The sequence below is a fragment of the Drosophila pseudoobscura genome, chromosome X (assembly GCF_009870125.1).
Source record: "Drosophila pseudoobscura strain MV-25-SWS-2005 chromosome X, UCI_Dpse_MV25, whole genome shotgun sequence".
Taxonomy (NCBI): Eukaryota; Metazoa; Arthropoda; class Insecta; order Diptera; family Drosophilidae; genus Drosophila; species Drosophila pseudoobscura.
In genome coordinates this window covers 60,701,334-60,718,823 of record NC_046683.1, presented here as the reverse complement: position 1 = coordinate 60,718,823, position 17,490 = coordinate 60,701,334, and the positions used below count along the sequence as shown (strand labels likewise).

The 17,490-nt window shown below is 43.5% G+C and overlaps 5 protein-coding genes and 1 long non-coding RNA gene across 6 annotated transcripts; 2 read left to right on the top strand and 4 right to left on the bottom strand.

The window, feature by feature from the left end:
* Positions 1-4,650: 4,650 nt before the first annotated feature.
* Positions 4,651-5,221, bottom strand: LOC117184610 (uncharacterized). The gene is made up of 2 exons (XR_004470020.1): positions 5,020-5,221; positions 4,651-4,920 (listed from the first exon to the last, which is right to left on the bottom strand). It is a non-coding gene; the product is annotated as an uncharacterized lncRNA (long non-coding RNA).
* Positions 5,222-5,347: 126 nt separating this feature from the next.
* On the top strand, positions 5,348-8,950 carry Ctl1 (choline transporter-like protein 1). The gene is made up of 9 exons (XM_001353022.4): positions 5,348-5,464; positions 6,007-6,383; positions 6,445-6,599; positions 6,653-6,885; positions 6,948-7,248; positions 7,590-7,869; positions 7,937-8,099; positions 8,185-8,406; positions 8,473-8,950. Exons 1-9 carry the CDS (start codon positions 5,348-5,350, stop codon positions 8,701-8,703), a joined length of 2,079 nt encoding a protein of 692 aa, XP_001353058.2. The 3' UTR covers positions 8,704-8,950.
* LOC4812675 (ribosome biogenesis protein BRX1 homolog) lies at positions 8,886-10,194 on the bottom strand. The gene is made up of 2 exons (XM_001353023.4): positions 9,987-10,194; positions 8,886-9,924 (listed from the first exon to the last, which is right to left on the bottom strand). Exons 1-2 carry the CDS (start codon positions 10,098-10,100, stop codon positions 8,974-8,976), a joined length of 1,065 nt encoding a protein of 354 aa, XP_001353059.1. The 5' UTR covers positions 10,101-10,194; the 3' UTR covers positions 8,886-8,973.
* A 398-nt stretch (positions 10,195-10,592) lies between these two features.
* Positions 10,593-12,150, bottom strand: Su(P) (prostaglandin E synthase Su(P)). The gene is made up of 3 exons (XM_001353024.4): positions 11,296-12,150; positions 10,831-11,237; positions 10,593-10,768 (listed from the first exon to the last, which is right to left on the bottom strand). The coding sequence occupies exons 1-3, from the start codon at positions 12,054-12,056 to the stop codon at positions 10,677-10,679; spliced, it is 1,260 nt and encodes a 419-aa protein (XP_001353060.2). The 5' UTR covers positions 12,057-12,150; the 3' UTR covers positions 10,593-10,676.
* A 30-nt stretch (positions 12,151-12,180) lies between these two features.
* On the top strand, positions 12,181-12,801 carry LOC4812677 (protein anon-73B1). Its single transcript, XM_001353025.4, has one exon. It carries the CDS (start codon positions 12,294-12,296, stop codon positions 12,552-12,554), a length of 261 nt encoding a protein of 86 aa, XP_001353061.1. The 5' UTR covers positions 12,181-12,293; the 3' UTR covers positions 12,555-12,801.
* Positions 12,802-13,071: 270 nt separating this feature from the next.
* On the bottom strand, positions 13,072-15,207 carry Mo25 (calcium binding protein Mo25). Its single transcript, XM_001353026.4, has one exon. It carries the CDS (start codon positions 14,888-14,890, stop codon positions 13,871-13,873), a length of 1,020 nt encoding a protein of 339 aa, XP_001353062.1. The 5' UTR covers positions 14,891-15,207; the 3' UTR covers positions 13,072-13,870.
* Positions 15,208-17,490: the final 2,283 nt, after the last annotated feature.

The window sequence follows — 17,490 nt, the reverse complement described above, 5'->3', positions numbered from 1 at the left end:
AGCCCATAAAACTAAATATGTATGGTAGGGGTTGTTGGAGTCCTTAACGAAGGATCAAGGATATTATTCTGATCACGGCGGACCATGGCACGCCCCGATCCGACCACAAATAAGCGAGAAAACAAGATATACATGTCTAGAGCAAATATCCTTGATCCTTGGTCCTTGATAAAGAATGCACTAAATCAAGGAAGCTATTCGGAACCCAGGAAGCCATCGCACGTCTCGATCGGGCTTCAAATAACGAAGAAAACAACAAAAGTTGTTGTTGCCAATTGTTATACTAGAAATGTTTGTTGTTATACAACAACAATCCTCAACCTGCGACCTCTGAAATGACCAAAATCCAGAATTTCAGATCTGGGATACCAGGCGAACAGAAATCAACAGCAAGCAACTTTGGCGATTGCAAAAAATGTTGCATACTTTTGGGTTGAAAAATGGCGGGAAAGTTTTAAAAAAAGCAGCGACCTTCTACTGATTTCTGTTCGCCTGGTATCCCAGATCTGAAATTCTCGTTTTTCCCCATTTGAGCGGACGCAATTTGAAAGTTGTTGTTGTTGTACAACAATTGACAACAAGTACTTTTGTTGTTTTCTTCGTTATTTGAAGCCCGATCATGACGTGCGATGGCTTCCTGGGTTCGGAATAGCTTCCTTTATCTAATGCATTCCTTATCAAGGACCAAGGATCAAGGATATTTGCTCTAGACATATAAATCTTGTTTTCGCCCTTATTTGTGGCCCGATCGCGACGTGCGACGCCTTCCTGGGTTCGGAATAGCTTCCTTTATCTGATGCATTCCTTATCAAGGACCAAGGATATTTGGTCTAGACATATAAATCATGTTTTCTCCCTTATTTGTTGCCCGATCGCGACGTGCGACGCCTTCCTGGGTTCGGAATAGCTTCCTTTATCTAATGCATTCCTTATCAAGGACCAAGGATCAAGGATATTTGCTCTAGACATATAAATCTTGTTTTCGCCCTTATTTGTGGCCCGATCGCGACGTGCGACGACTTCCTGGGTTCGGAATAGCTTCCTTTATCTGATGCATTCCTTATCAAGGACCAAGGATCAAGGATATTTGCTCTAGATATGTATATCTTGTTTTCTCTCTTATTTGTGGTCGGATCGGGGCGTGCCATGGTCCGCCGTGATCAGAAAAATATCCTTGATCCTTCGTTAAGGACTCCAACAACCCCTACCATACATATTTAGTTTTATGGGCTATTTGTGGGCCGATCTGGCGTGCGATGGCTTCCTGTGATCGAAAAAATGTCCCTAAATTAGTGGTGTCCTTATTAAGGATCAAGGACCTTTTCCCCAATCAAAAAAATCCGTTTATTCCGCCATTTGTGTACCGATCTGGGCGTCCCACGCCTTTTTGTAATGTGAATAGTCTCCCCCGATACAGAATACAGCAAGGATGATTTTTCAATAGTTTTATTCATCAAAACTTGGCTTAGTACAAATAGACAATTTTATCTACTATATATCCGTATACTATACTACTATATATCCCTAAGCCTAACAACAACGTGATCTGTCTAGAGTCTAGGTAGTAGCCCGTGTATCCCCTCCATTGGTTGCCAGAGTCAGAGTCCTTGTTGTCGATGGCCAGGTCGAAGGATGACGATGGCTTGCTAGGCTCGGATCTTGTAGTTGTGCACTTCTATCCTGCTGATACGGATATGATTCTGTCTGTCTCCCATACGCCTCGCTAATGCTTGGATAGGTCTCCGTCTGGCGGGGGGAAATCGGACAGGACTCGGTTTGAGGTAAGTCGTAGGGTACATAAGTCCTCTGTGAAGGAAGATACATATATTTTCAAATATTTCCACAATTATATACTGATTCACTTACGCGTTTTGAAGCTGTAGACCATCGCTTGTTTCGGCGGCGTATGAATGGGCGTCAGGGCAGGCTCATTATGCCACGACGATAGCCGACGCCACAGTGGGTAACATCGATTGCCCTGACATCCATTTCATCACGATTTTCGCAAAAATTCATGATGAATCATCATGCCGAGCGACAGTCTGGACCCTTACTATCCTGGGAGAGTGGGTCCTCCACCGATCTGGCCCTATTTGTCTGCCTTGCGAAGATTCAAATTTGCGTATCTATAAGATACTGGTCTCTTCTGCACGCTATATCTCTGCAATACGGCAGCCGATCGGGGTGCGGCATGTCTTTCCGTGATCAGGAGAGTCCTGCCAATCGATTGCGATCGGAAAAAAGGACATCCATTTTTTCACGATTTTCGCAAAAAATCATGATGGTTACATCATTAAATTTTCAAAAAATCGGCCTCATTTTCGTAGTCGAGATTTTGATGCCGATCGACAGTCAGGACCCTCACGATCCTGGGACAGCTGACCGTTCTCCGATCTGGCCATATTTCTCTGAGATATAGCCTTCCAAAAACTACGATTTGCATGTCCTAGAAATACTGGTTTCTTCTGCACGCTATATCTCTGCAATACGGCAGCCGATCGGGGTGCGGCATGTCTTTCCGTGATCAGGAGAGTCCTGCCAATCGATTGCGATCGAAAAAAAGGACATCCATTTTTTCACGATTTTCGCAAAAAATCATGATGGTTACATCATTAAATTTTCAAAAAATCGGCCTCATTTTCGTAGTCGAGATTTTGATGCCGATCGACAGTCAGGACCCTCACGATCCTGGGACAGCTGACCGTTCTCCGATCTGGCCAAATTTGTCTGAGATATAGCCTTGCGAAGATTCGAATTTGCATGTCCTAGAAATACTGGTTTCTTCTGCACGCTATATCTCTGCAATACGGCAGCCGATCGGGGTGCGGCATGTCTTTCCGTGATCAGGAGAGTCCTGCCAATCGATTGCGATCGAAAAAAAGGACATCCATTTTTTCACGATTTTCGCAAAAAATCATGATGGTTACATCATTAAATTTTCAAAAAATCGGCCTCATTTTCGTAGTCGAGATTTTGATGCCGATCGACAGTCAGGACCCTCACGATCCTGGGACAGCTGACCGTTCGCCGATCTGGCCAAATTTGTCTGAGATATAGCCTTGCGAAGATTCGAATTTGCGTATCTTTAAAATACTGGTCTCTTCTGCACGCTATATCTCTGCAATACGGCAGCCGATTGGCGTGCGGCATGTCTTTTCGTGATCAGGAGAGTCCTGCCAATCGATTGCGATCGGAAAAGAGGACATCCATTTTTTCACGATTTTCGCAAAAAATCATGATGGTTACATCATTAAATTTTCAAAAAATCGGCCTCATTTTCGTAGTCGAGATTTTGATGCCGATCGACAGTCAGGACCCTCATGATCCTGGGACAGCTGACCGTTCGCCGATCTGGCCAAATTTGTCAGAGATATAGCATGGGAAGATTCGAATTTGCGTATCTTTAAAATACTGGTCTCTTCTGCACGCTATATCTCTGCAATACGGCAGCCGATCGGGGTGCGGCATGTCTTTCCGTGATCAGGAGAGTCGTGCCAATCGATTGCGATCGGAAAAGAGGACATCCATTTTTTCACGATTTTCGCAAAAAATCATGATGGTTACATCATTAAATTTTCAAAAAATCGGCCTCATTTTCGTAGTCGAGATTTTGATGCCAATCGACAGTCAGGACCCTCACGATCCTGGGACAGCTGACCGTTCGCCGATCTGGCCATATTTGTCTGAGATATAGCCTTCCAAAAACTACGATTTGCATGTCCTTGAAATACTGGTTTCTTCTGCACGCTATATCTCTGCAATACGGCAGCCGATCGGCGTGCGGCATGTCTTTTCGTGATCAGGAGAGTCCTGTCAATCGATTGCGATCGGAAAAAAGGACATCCATTTTGTCACGATTTTCGCAAAAAATCATGATGTAACCATCATTAAATTTTCAAAAAATCGGCCTCATTTTCGTAGTCGAGATTTTGATGCCGATCGACAGTCAGGACCCTCACGATCCTGGGACAGCTGACCGTTCTCCGATCTGGCCATATTTGTCTGAGATATAGCCTTCCAAAAACTACGATTTGCATGTCCTTGAAATACTGGTTTCTTCTGCACGCTATATCTCTGCAATACGGCAGCCGATCGGGGTGCGGCATGTCTTTTCGTGATCAGGAGAGTCCTGCCAATCGATTGCGATCGGAAAAAAGGACATCCATTTTTTCACGATTTTCGCAAAAAATCATGATGGTTACATCATTAAATTTTCAAAAAATCGGCCTCATTTTCGTAGTCGAGATTTTGATGCCAATCGACAGTCAGGACCCTCACGATCCTGGGACAGCTGACCGTTCGCCGATCTGGCCATATTTGTCTGAGATATAGCCTTCCAAAAACTACGATTTGCATGTCCTTGAAATACTGGTTTCTTCTGCACGCTATATCTCTGCAATACGGCAGCCGATCGGCGTGCGGCATGTCTTTTCGTGATCAGGAGAGTCCTGTCAATCGATTGCGATCGGAAAAAAGGACATCCATTTTGTCACGATTTTCGCAAAAAATCATGATGTAACCATCAATCCTGGGACAGCTGACCGTTCTCCGATCTGGCCAAATTTGTCTGAGATATAGCCTTCCGAAGATTTCGATTTGGCTCCCTTTAAAATACTGGTTTGGGTGCACTTACTCTGTGCGGGGGTTACATTTCAGTGCATTTACTTAGGTACTTGGCAGCAATAAAGCAAATAGTTTATTGCTTCATCCTTTTTGGTGGGTTCGAGTTTACAAGTGCAATAGTCTATTCTTAGTTGCTAATGTAATTTTCTTGTCGTCATATTCATTGACATGAAGTGACATGGACAATTGTATTTATGAGAATTTGTGTATGAGATTGTACTGTATATTCTGTAATATTAATAAGGTATATGTCTGTGACTGTACTCCTCATACCTTCCCAAACACACAACGGGTTGCCTTCGAATGATGTTAGCGGCGTTCGCAGTTTCATATTTAACCAAATGTATACCATCTATAGTAGATTTGATTCATTTTAAGTCAAATATGTTTACTTACTTTGGCATTGCTGTGTTGCTGCTTACAGAAGACAAATACGCAGTGATATGAAATTAAACTACCGATGTTTTGCGATGTTTTCTGTCGATGTTTACTGATGTTTTCCGATGTTTTGCAAAACATCGGTAGCAGCAAAAACATCGGAAAACATCAGTAAACATCGGCAGAAAAACATCGATGTTCGATGCATCGATGTTTTTTTACATCACTACTCTACACTGAATCAAAACAAACAAGTGGCTCAATATTGTACAAAGATTTATACAAACCGCCTTGTGATAAGAAGACTTTTGCCGGCAGAATCGTATTTCAGTGAATTCAGCTTAAGATGGGCTGTGCAGAGAGCAAGGATGGCGAGGGCGAGACTCAAAACCATAGGCCTAAATACCGGTCCTGCACTGATGTCTTCTGGCTGGCGCTTTATATTATATTTTGGCTATTTCTGGTAAATATACGCAACCATTCGCCTGTCGCCATATAGCGCAGATATGCATATGTGGGAGAGTATATAAAAAAAGTGAAAGCGAGCGGTGAGAGATCAATCTACTTTAATGCGAATGCTTTCCTTTGTCTCTGTGTGAGTGTGCGAATGCTTGGCGCGCTGTCTGTGAGGAGGTGGAGGCGACTACTTGTTACTTAGGCGAGCAAGTCATGTCGTCATCGCCATTGCCACTGCCATCATATGAGAATGGAATTGTTAATTCTGTTAATGAATGCGATGACTTAACACTGGCTCTTTTGAGACCTCGGCAAGAGCTGAATAAATTTCTGCTTTTCCAGTGTCCTGCTGGATACGCCACTCCCTTGTCGTGAAAGCATTTCCATGTGATATATATCCATGGGTACGTCCATTAAAACGATTATAATAATAATGGCCCTTGTCATGCCATGTTCGAGGGCGTTGGCGGACAATTTCTGCATATACATATGTATTTGCTGGCTATCTTTGCTGCTGATATTAACTGATTGGAGGGATTTTCTTTTCAGATTGTGATAGCGATATTTTCGTTTTTTTATGGCAATCCTCTGCGAATCATCAATGGCTACGACTCTTTTGGCAACACCTGTGGAGTTAAGAACAATGAGCGTTTCCATGATTTTCCCCTGTCCGGCATGAACACCGTAGACAAGCCCGAACTCTTCTACTTCGATGTGAAGGAGTTAAAAAAGTCCTTGAAGATATGCGTAAAGACCTGCCCCGCCAAAACACTGACCAAGCCCAGTGAGCTGCTTCAGTACTACACTCAAACGGGCAGCCATCTCTGCAAATATGACTACAACATGGATCAGCTCAGTACGTTGGGAAATGATGGCAAGACCTTCAACTTTCTCGGCCCATGTCCTAGTTTTCCGGTCTACGAGAGGTGCGATTGTTTTTCAATTCTTTGTTCCATTTGGGTACTCAAATGTTTGCCTTCCTCGTAGTTCTCCTGTTCTGCATCGCTGCGTGCCGAAGGGCACTGGAGATAAGGTGCAGGAATTTTACAAGATGCTCAATAACTGGGACGTGGCAGCACAATTCCTCAACGACATCTACTCCAGTTGGCACATCATTGCCATGGTCTGTGGTATAGCCCTGCGTAGGTACCCTTTATCATAATTTGAATCGTTTCTAATTTGGCTGTTTCTTTAGTTATATCGATTGCTCTGGTTACCATGATGCATTGGCTCTCTCGCATCGTCTCCTGGGTCATTTGTGTGCTGGTGATTGTGGCCAGCATTGGCCTGACGGCGGCTCTGTGGTACGCCTACTACAACATCAAGTACAAGTCGGGACAAGTGAACACACAGTACTCCCTGCTGGAGGAGTTTGTGCGCAATCAGCAGGCAGTGCTAACGCTGGCCGTCCTGGCAACTATAACAATGGTTTGATATTCCCATAAACATCAGCCAATGGTTGGTTTCTCATGTGCGTCTCTATTTTGCAGATAATCCTTTTGGTTGTTATCTACTTTCTGAAGAACAAACTGGCTGGTTTGTCGGCCCTCTTCGAGGAAGCTGGTCAATGCATGATGAATCTGCCAGGTCTTTTGATTGCTCCGCTCTTGGCATTCGTTGTGCTAATTGCCTTTCTGAGCTTCTGGGTTGCAGTAGTCGTCTGCCTGGCCACAGCCAGCTCTCCGGGTCAGGGTCCCATTTCTCCGTTTGACAATACGGCCGAAGTACATCAGTCGCTGCCTGCCAACGCGTTGTTCGCGAGCAACAATACCAGCCTCAACGATCAGAGAAGTAAGTAGAGATGGAGGTGCGGTTGGGATGAACTCATTTCTTGGCCAGGCTCTATTGATAATTGGCTTGAGAGCAGTGCTAATTGAATTAACCAAACACATGTATATCTTTTGTATTTTTTGTGTGTGTGTTTTATGATGTGATTTATGGTTGAATAAGTAAGTGATTTTTTCTAAAGGCACAACAGAGTTCAATCCTCAACTCTTGTGTACATATTTCTGTGTGTTTTTTTTCTTCCAAACCACTTTCGGTTCTACTGTGTACATACAACGATAAAACAAACCTCTTAAATCAGCGAACTATGCTTACAGTTTCATTAATTGCATTCCCTGTTTAAACAGTCACTAAACGTGTAGAGTATGCCGATGCCAGTGCCCTGCGGAGCATGTTCTGGATATATGTGGTGGGTCTCATTTGGACGGTGGAGTTCATTTTTGCCTGTCAGCAGTTTGCATTGGCCGCTGCTGTGGCCTTCTGGTACTTTGGCAAGCCCACCACAACGCCCACATTGTATGCCATTGGAAAGCTGGTCAAATATCATCTGGGAACCGTTGCCAAGGGATCCTTTGTGATCACTATATTCAAGATTCCTCGCCTAATACTCACCTATTTGTATGCCAAGTAAGTTTCTCTCCTCGACCTCCATAACATGCATAGCTATTATTCACGATTGCCCTTTCCATTCCAGGCTAAAGAAGGGCGAAGACAAGGGTTCGGAGTGTGCCGCCTGCTGCTTAAAGTGCTGCATTTGTGGCTTCTGGCTGCTGGAGAAGTTCATACGCTTTCTCAATCACAATGCCTACACCGTTGTGGCGATCGAATCAATTAACTTTTGCCCAGCTGCCGGAATCGTAAGTTTGGGCTTGAGATAATCAAATAATCAGATTAGAGGTATCAAAAAAAAACGTCTATCGCTATCTCGCTCTTGTTTTCTAGGCTTGGAACGCCATGGCCACCAATGTCCTGCAGGTGGCCACAATCAACAGCGTTGGCGACTTTATTCTCTTTTTGGGAAAGGTTGTGGTGGCCGCTCTGTCCGGCCTGATTGGTATTTTCATGCTAAAGGATATGCCGGGTCTGAACTTCTACATGGCCCCCGTAATACTCATTATTATATTTTCATTCTTCATCGCCCACATTATCCTGTCGCTCTTTGAGGTGAGTAATCAATGCTGCCTATCATGTCAACGATTATCTCTAATATTGATCCCATCCAACAAACAGATGGTGGTGGACACTTTGTTCCTGTGCGTTTGCGAGGATAAACAAATCAACGGCCGCGCTGGTCGTTGGGCTCAAAGCAATCTAGCCAAATTGGTTGGCGAGGAACCGCTGCAACCCGGCGAGGAGCCGCCCATTCAGGTGGTGGAGATGATGCCCATCAACAAGCAGCCGTTCAGTATTACACGACTCCCTCCATCTGACCCAGAGGTTGCCCCCATGTCGGAAGAGTAACACTGCAAACACGTCTTTTTCTATTTATTCCAAGCCTCCCGAAACTCAACGCACATCTCACTAGGATGTTAATATATTAATATTTATATATACTTATAGCCCAGTCTTAGGACTATCTCCGTCGCGACGTACAAAGCCCAAAAGTGAGAGCGAATAGTAACATGTAATCTTGTCTATTGATATTCTAATTAAGAATGCACAATTTATATATGAATGTGTTTATAAAATATAATCCTTTTGTATTTAATTGTATTTTCTAAAGCAAGGCATTCATACTTTTTTTACCCTTTTTGTTACCTTAGCCTTCTTCTGGTCGATTACCTTTTTGATGGCCTTCAATTGTTTCTCCTTAATCTTCTTGGTCAGCGCTGACTTTGGCGTTTTTTGCTCATTTTCCTGCTGTTTCTTTTTGGCTATCGCAGCCAAGATCTTAGCTGTCGCTATGGGATCTTCATCATCGAAGAGTTCATCGTTGTCGATGCCGTCGTATGCCTTAACGGGACGCGTCGCCTCGTGTTGCACCTTCTGCTCCACACGGTTTACGTACTTATCCTTGGCCGATTTCTTCAGGATCTGTCGCTGCTTGGATGGGCTGACATAGTCGGGATTCTCCCATAGGGTTTTGCCTGTGAAAGAACCGTCGAATATCTTGACGGGATTCATCACGTACCGCGGTCCCACCTCTGACAGGCCGCCGTCTTCGGAAAGAATCTGGAAATTCCTGAACCAGATGCGATTGTCCAGGAAGGTAAAGGTAAAGACGTGATCCACAAACGGCTGACTCTTGGGATGGTGGTGGGGCACTGAGTAGGTCTGCACAAAGAGCTCCTTAAGGAGCTTTAGGTGCGGCAACTCATCGAATTTCGAGTCGAACGATAGCAGTGGGCGCGAGCCTCTCAAACAATTTCCGGTCATCTTCAACTCAGCCATTGTGTGAATGTTCTCGATAAGGAATTTCGCTGATGGCCCTTCGGAGCCGACCGTGTTGGACACCCACATGTACAGGTCCCGCTTGCGGCGCCCTTCAAAGAGCATGGCCTTGTTGCAGTGCTTCATTTCACACATCTCATTCACCACCGACAGAGTCTTGGCACGCTCCATTTTCGATTCGGCTCGATGATGCGGCATCAAGGTTTTGATGTCGCGCATTAAATGTCTGTCTCTGTGGCTAATACCACGCGCTGAGAAGACCAAAACACGCTGTTTGTTCACCCATTTCTCCTGCAAGATCAAGTAGGTGCGTTTTAGCGGTGCCTTTATTTTAAATTTTAAAATCTTCTTACTCTTTTGGGAACAACATCATCTGACTTCCGCTGTGGAGGTAGCGGTGGATTTTCATCAACAGGCACAATCTCCAGTTGATCGACCTGCTTTTTCTTCTGAAATTTGCGACCCATTCCTCTTTATTTTAACAAATTTCGAGTTCTAAAGAACGAGCAAGCAGCGATCCAAAACAACGTGGAGTTGAACCAGTGTGACCAACGAAAAACGAACTTAGCCCACTTAAGCCCCCTCTTTTTAAACAGTTCAACGAATTGCGGTAAATGGCGTCATATATTACTGATTGCGAATTCTTCTTGTATATCCATGCCATTTTTCATCTGAAATTAAAAAAAAAAAAAAACACGATATCTTTCACCTGACTACGCTAAAATTATTCCATTTTCAATATTTTCGGTGGCATATTAAAATACCTTCTTGGTCTACAATGGGTTAATCGATACATCAAAATTAGGATCAATTTAAAATTTTAAAACTTAATACTTCCCAAACGGAGGCTCCAAAGTGTTTCAGGTTTTCAGAATTGCACAATTATGAGAAAAGAGTAGCACTACCTCTAAAAAAATCTTTACTATCAGAAAAAGTCGGTTTGGTTCGAAGCGTAAAAATGCTGTTGCATAGTGTTTTTGTTTTATTGAACTATTTACTTTTATAACAATCTTTGGGTAAATAAATGTATATAATTCTTCGCTCTAAACAGCTGGAACGACACCCTCAATGCGTTCTCTGTACAGCTGACCCCGGTTCTTTTCCACAATCTCCTTGACGTCATAAAACCATTTGCCTGCAAATGCAAAAAGTATTATGATAGAATTGTTTTTGAATGAATTCCAATGAACTATTTACCAATGCTGGTGTTCTGCAGGCAGTCTTTGAATGTCTGGCATCCCTCCATACTGCTAAGGACACCGAAAACGGAGAGATCCGCAAGACTGGGCTGCTTTCCGCCCATGAACTTTGTGTTTCGCTTTTTCAGCTCGGTGGTCCACTTGTCCAGGGCATCATACATATGAGATCGGACATCATCGGAGAGAGCATGGCGACGTTTCAGCACCTTGGCAATCCCCCACATGGCCACGGCACCGCAATAAACCATCATATTTCGTTCCCACTGCGGAAAATGCACGTCCCACTCGCCCGCCTTTGCGAACCACTCAAATGTCTCCAGAGACTCGCTCATGCTCTGATAACAGTTCGGTGAAATGAGGTGGACCAAGTGGTTGTCCGCCCAGGTCCTCCATTTGCGATCGGTTCTGTGAAGAATTCATTTGATTAGGACAATCTGGGAATGTGAAATGCACTTGGGCTTACTCCTCCGTTTCCTTGGTTACACTCTTGGGTGCTCGATCCTGATACATAAGGAAGTACTTGTTCAATATATCCGTTTTTTTCTTGCTTTCGTCGTCAAAGAAGGAGATGTGTGGGTAGAATTCTGCCAGCTCGCCAATATCGGTGCGCTTATCGTGAAGATAGGTGGCTATTAACGATATAATGGCACTGGAATCAACCATTTGGACGTATTGACCATCCCGCTGGCGTATGAGCACCATAGGGACTTTCTTAATTGTCGACCACCGAATATCCTGCCGCAGAACGGCATCCACCTCGACAACCGAGTAGGAAACGCCCATGTAGTCCAAGTATGCACGGACCTTACAGCAGAACGGACATGTCTGGAACTGAAATAACACAATATCCAGTCCGGAGGTGTCTTTGGGGTTCACATAACGCTTGGTTATACGCACGCCCTCCGGCATGTTTTCCACACGCTTGGGCGGCGTGTGCTCGTGCTCCTTGTGGGAGTCGCCATCAGTCCATCGCGAGTATACTGTGTACACTGAGCCTGTGACTGCGCCCAGACCGGCTCCGAATAGCGCCAGCTTGAATGTTCCATTGGGCGGCTTCTTAACGCCATTGCCTGGTGCTTCTGCTGTTTTGCTGAAGGGTCGGCGTGCTAATGCAAATTCCTGATGGGATTTATTGCACAGAAATCGCGAAGTCCTGCTGCCCACCGGCAGAGGACGTGTTGCCGCTACTAGGGCTGTGGCAGTCGCCAGCCGAAAACATGACATAATTCCACTTTGTTTTGACTATTTGTAATAAAATCTATTATATATTATGCAAAAATTGGCGATAAGTCGCCTCCCGAGACTAGATTGAATTAGCGATGCGATAGTTGAACCGCACATGTATCGATATATATCAGTTTGCCCATCCCTACTGAATACAAACAAAACAAATCCAGAAAAAAAAACACCGCACCACACAAAATCTTTTGTTTTTGCAATTCCTGTGAAATTCGATTCGAAATGTCGGCATCTGTGGAAAGTATTGTCACGGGTGCAGCAGCTGCTGCTTCCCTAGACAAATATGGGGAAGAGGACCTGTTCAGTATATTAATACGGTACGGACTTTATGTGGGAGCCATATTCCAGTTCGTATGCATCTCGGCAGCCGTGCTGATGGCCGGCGAGGAGACGGTGGACGCCAACGAAACGGAGAGAGAGAGTGAGCCGGTGAGGGCACGCCTGCACAAGATCCGCAAGCTGGAGAAGAAAAAGCGCCGCTAGGTCAGGAATCGCATATCTCATAGCATAGCATAGCCCTAGTTAGCCTATCTACTTACCATATTCTAAGTATACACTAAAATAAAAGTCATTTCTGTGAAATGTGTAGCTGCCCAGCCCTTGATCAATCTGCCGACTCTGCCGCCCTGGCATCTCTGCACATGACTCAGGGCGGGGCGGGGCGGTGCGCCCCCATTGCGAGAGCCCCCCACACCCAAGAATCAGCTGCAAACAAAAATGACTAATTGTATTTCTCTTTTAGTTTTGGCTCTTTAATTTTGGGAATAATATAAATTATAATAATCGTATATTTATTATGTTGCTCGCAATGTTGTTGTTTTACTTCCCTTTGTAGTAATGTGTGTGTGTGGTATGTGTGTTTTTGTGTGTGTTTTGTTGTGTTGAATGCTCCCACTCTCTTCTCTTCTCTTCTATGCAGTCTATGCCAAAGGATGCATAAAATAAACAATTATCACTATGAATTATTATTATTATGCGTTATTTAGTATTTAGTTTTTTGTTTATGAACTTTGCGTGGAATTACATTTTTAGGTCAAAACTCATTTCGAATCTGCATTGACTTCTTCTTCAGACAGGCATGTGGCTGGGGGCAAAAGGCTGGGGGAGGGTTGGGGGCGTGTTGGTTCGTTTCAAAAACGCTTAAATTTCAAATACAACAACTATTTTGAATAGGAATAGGAAAATAGGTCTAGAGGGGAATCCGATGACTCTTAACTGGAGCAAGAACAACGAACCGCACCGCACTCTCGGATCATTTCGTGTGGAACGTGGACAAAAAGCGGAAAAGAAAGAAAGAAATGAAAAAAAAAAACATAAAAGTTGGATTGAGGTGAGGCGAGAGGTGTGGCCGGGGGTGGTCCGGGTTTGGTCCGGGGTCGTGTTTAATGTGTTTTTATGTTAAATTCGCAACATTATTATTTCAGTTTACGCTATTTACTTTCGTACTCTTACTCATTGTTTTGTTGTTGTTTCTATTTAGCTTTATCGTTATGTTTTTTTTATCATTATCATTGTGGTTGGTGTCTAAATTATTGTTTAGTTACTCACAAGTGTAGTCATCTCATCGTCACAAAATATAGTATAGTATATATAATATATATTTGCCTTTAACCCACACACAAAACCTTTTCATCCTTCCTGCTAGCCCACCATCGACGGGAGGGCCCAGATGTTCTTGTTCCTCTTCCTGTTCCTGTTGCTGGTCTCGTTCTCGCTCTCATTCACGCTCTTATTTTCTCTCGGTCTCGTTATGGTTCGTTTGCCCCAGACGCCGACATTGACCATCCGTCGATGGTCAACTAGGCCTCGGGCAGCGGTTTCAGCTCCTTTATCTGCTTAATCAGATAGGCCTTCTCGTCGTTGAACTGCTCGTCCTCGGAACGGTCCGTATGGAAATTGGTTAGGAAGTCGACCAGTTTCGTTTGGTTGCGCAGCAGGATGTCCAGGATCGGCTTCGGCTTGTTCGGATTCGCCACGAACACCTTGAAGACGTGAAACGCCTCGAACTGGATGTTGCGCGACTTCTCCTTCAGCATGTTCATCATCAGCTTCAGGTTCTCCGGCTCGGAAATGTAGCGCGTCATCACGGTGAAGTTATGCCGGTCCAGCAGCAGCTCGCCCAAAAGCTTCAGGCTCTGGCGGCGCGTCACATAGTTCTCCGAGTTGAGCAGCCGCTGGTAGTGCTGCGAGAAGAACTTGTCGTAATTGGCGTCCAGGAACTCGGCGCACAGCAGCTTGTGGCGCGTGAGGAGCTCCTTGAAGGTGGAAAAGGCATCGGAGGCGATATCGAAAGTGGACACCTCCACGTAACGGAAGAACTTGAAGAACTCGTCCGAGTGGATCATGATCTTGGCCAGGGCCTCGTAGCGAGCGCACTCCCGCAGCATGGTGCCCGAATTCAAGGCAATCTCTGGGTGCGCATCCTCGTAGCCGCCCATTAGTGTAAACAAGATCTCCGGTTTCGTGCAGATGTACTCCACTGTGGGCGAGCGGGTACCAATCTGTCTCCGCAGCACATTGTTGAATATCAGTGCCACATGCTTCTTTCCCTCGAAGTCGATCCTGTGCAGGTTCTGTATAAGCAGCAGCAACAGATTGCTGTTATACAGCTCCTGCGACAGCTGAGCGACCACATAGTCCGCTGGCGGCTCTGTATCGCTGCTGCCATATAGCATGTTCTTGATGGACACCAGGTTCTTGCTGCAGTCCTCCTGCGCCTTCTCCACTTTTCGGTCGCCCGACTCCAAGGCATTGATTGCCTCCTTGAGCGATTTGACCAGCTCAACTGGCGACTTCTGTGACTTCCCGAAGAGTGGCATTTTGCTTTCTGCTGTTTTCTCGAGCTGGCTCTGTTTCGGGCTCGGTCTCTCGTATCTTCTGTGGGCTGCTGACTGACTTTCTGCTGATGTTGTTGTTGCTGCTGCTGGCTGGCTTGCTCTAGCTTTCGTTTGCAGTTGTACCTTTGAGGTCGTGGCTTTCGTTGCCCAATTTCTGATGCTGAAGACACAAATTAGATCGCTTGGCAATATTATCACGGTATAATATTCTATTATTATATATTAATTTCGTCTTTTTCAGTGCGACCGCGGACTTATCGATACAATATACGGTCTGACCCTAAGAAATATACCGAAATATACCTTAAATATACTGATCTTAAAGAGTGTCATCATTTTCGTGGAGTGTATTTTAATACTCACTGGTCGACAATGGGCTAACGTTCTCTGTCCATGATCAGAAATTATGTTCCTCGATTTTGTTATTCGATTAGGATTTACTAGCTTGATAAAACTATCAGCACTTCACACGTAGTTCTATCCGACAAACTAATCAATTTCATACTAGAATGGCTTATTTTATGTACTCATCTTTAGTGGATTTTTAATAAAATATGGTTTGAACACAAAAGATCAACAAAAATTTCCACTTAGTACACGCTAACTACACACTTCCTACATTTTAACTACATATTGGATGTAATTATCGACAAAGACACCTGAGGGCAATGTACGTTTCGCGAAGAATATTTAAAAATATTAGAAAACACTCAAAAATACTATAAAAGTATCAAAATATCAGTTGGAACCATTGGAAAATACCACAAAAAGTATAAGTATATCCATTCCGAACCAGGGTGACAATATCGCGGATTCGATGATCACGAATTAGTATTCGATGTGGCCTGGGACATGGCTGTAAATGGAATTTCTGCACGATTTGTACATTAGTTCATTGGAGGGCGTGTCTATACGCGTCTTACAAAATATTACAAACCCCATGATAAGTATAAAAATATGCAAGGTGTGTGAGCTAGACTTGGTGTCTAACTGACAAGAAAATTAGTGTGACCGCGGACTTGTCCATAAAATATACGGTCTGACCCTTAGCAATAAACCGAAATATACCGATGGAAAAAAGCGAACTTAGCCCTCTTAACCCCCGCAATTCAAACAGGTGAACAATTTAAGCTAAGCTGCGGCAAATATTACTGTATTTAAAGTCTTCTTGAAGATCCACCCTTTTTCTTAAAAAACAAAAACATGCCACGATATCTTGCACCAGAACTGCGCTAAAAACCTCAGGTTTCAGCATTTTCATGGAGTGTAATTTGAATATCCCCTGATCTACAATGGATTAATTCTACATAGCTAGGCACCTCAGCCCTGAACACATCATTTTATCACATTGCTGAATCAATTTTATACAAGAAAGGTAAATTTTAAGGACTCACTTTTATTGGATTCTTTGTAAAATAAGGTAAACAAAAATGTCAATTGTTTTACATGGTAACTACACATTTACTACATATAAAGTGAAATGTAAGTGTGTATTCACGTGATTGGTCAACCAGTTTCTGCTATGAGGATGGACATTTGTATACCCTATTTCCTTGAACTAATGTTAAAGTTTTGAATAGGTATTCATGAATTTGATCAGTTTCCTGTATAGGAAAAAATTTCTCTTGATCCCGATATCTATTCTTGGTCTCTGTAGGAAGACCATCGAGTGCCATATTTCCTTGAAGCCCAAAATGACTGAAATTTCCTTATTTCAGAATGCTGTTCATTCCGGGCACTGAAGGGCCCGCTAATATGAAAGGAAAGATGCATTTTTTAAATATCATTTTTATTTCTCATTGAAGTACTTTGTTTTTGATCCGTTTTCTTGTTAGATATTAATCTGTTGCGCATTTCAGGCGCTTGGGGTGTATCATAGAAGTTACAGAAATATATTGATGTATTTGTGTGTACGCATATATTAGGCTTTTATCAGCTTTCTTGTTGTCGCTAGACCGATATTTGGGGATTAAAGAAAGGCAAAGTATTATATGCACATCCATATATATATATAATTATATCAACTTTGTTTATGTATATAGGCTAGACCGGCCCCTTATCCCTTCGATCCTCATCCGTTGTGTATTTTGAAATGAATTTTATTGGGTTTTTGAGTTTTTTTGTGGGATTTTTGTTTGTTTTGTGTTTTTTTGTTTACGTATAAAATTGTTGTGTTAAAATCCTTGAAAATATCAGATAAATAATTACAATTGGTTGTGTATGTGTAGTATGTATGATAAAAGCATTGTTTTGCACTCGAACATAGATTAAACATAAATCAATTTAGTCATTGCCACTAAACATATCATATCAATGTGAGTAGTAGTACGAGATACGAGATACGCTTTATCGTATCGTATTTTATCAGCTAATAATAATATCTTTGGGCTTGGCTACTGCGTGTGCGAAAGTACGAGTACACACGTACACGTACACACATAGATCATGATCATAGATATATATATGTATATGTATATGTATGTAAATGGGACAGGACACACGGCGACAGCGACGAAAGGTCGACGTGCCTTACACATTCCGAAAGGAGTTTAGATTTTCTTTTCTTTTCTTGGGGGGGAAAG

What these genes read in the sequence shown, in the direction of transcription:
- Ctl1 (XM_001353022.4), top strand. Translation starts at nt 5,348, where the DNA reads ATGGGCTGTGCAGAGAGCAAGGATGGCGAGGGCGAGACTCAAAACCAT. An exon ending in GGTCTGTGGTATAGCCCTGC is followed by an intron (nt 6,600 to 6,652) that starts GTAGGTACCCTT and finishes CTGTTTCTTTAG; the next exon opens with TTATATCGATTGCTCTGGTT. An exon ending in TCCTGGCAACTATAACAATG is followed by an intron (nt 6,886 to 6,947) that starts GTTTGATATTCC and finishes TCTATTTTGCAG; the next exon opens with ATAATCCTTTTGGTTGTTAT.
- LOC4812675 (XM_001353023.4), bottom strand. Translation starts at nt 10,100, where the DNA reads ATGGGTCGCAAATTTCAGAAGAAAAAGCAGGTCGATCAACTGGAGATT. An exon ending in ATGATGTTGTTCCCAAAAGA is followed by an intron (nt 9,925 to 9,986) that starts GTAAGAAGATTT and finishes TTGATCTTGCAG; the next exon opens with GAGAAATGGGTGAACAAACA.
- LOC4812677 (XM_001353025.4), top strand. Translation starts at nt 12,294, where the DNA reads ATGTCGGCATCTGTGGAAAGTATTGTCACGGGTGCAGCAGCTGCTGCT.
- Mo25 (XM_001353026.4), bottom strand. Translation starts at nt 14,890, where the DNA reads ATGCCACTCTTCGGGAAGTCACAGAAGTCGCCAGTTGAGCTGGTCAAA.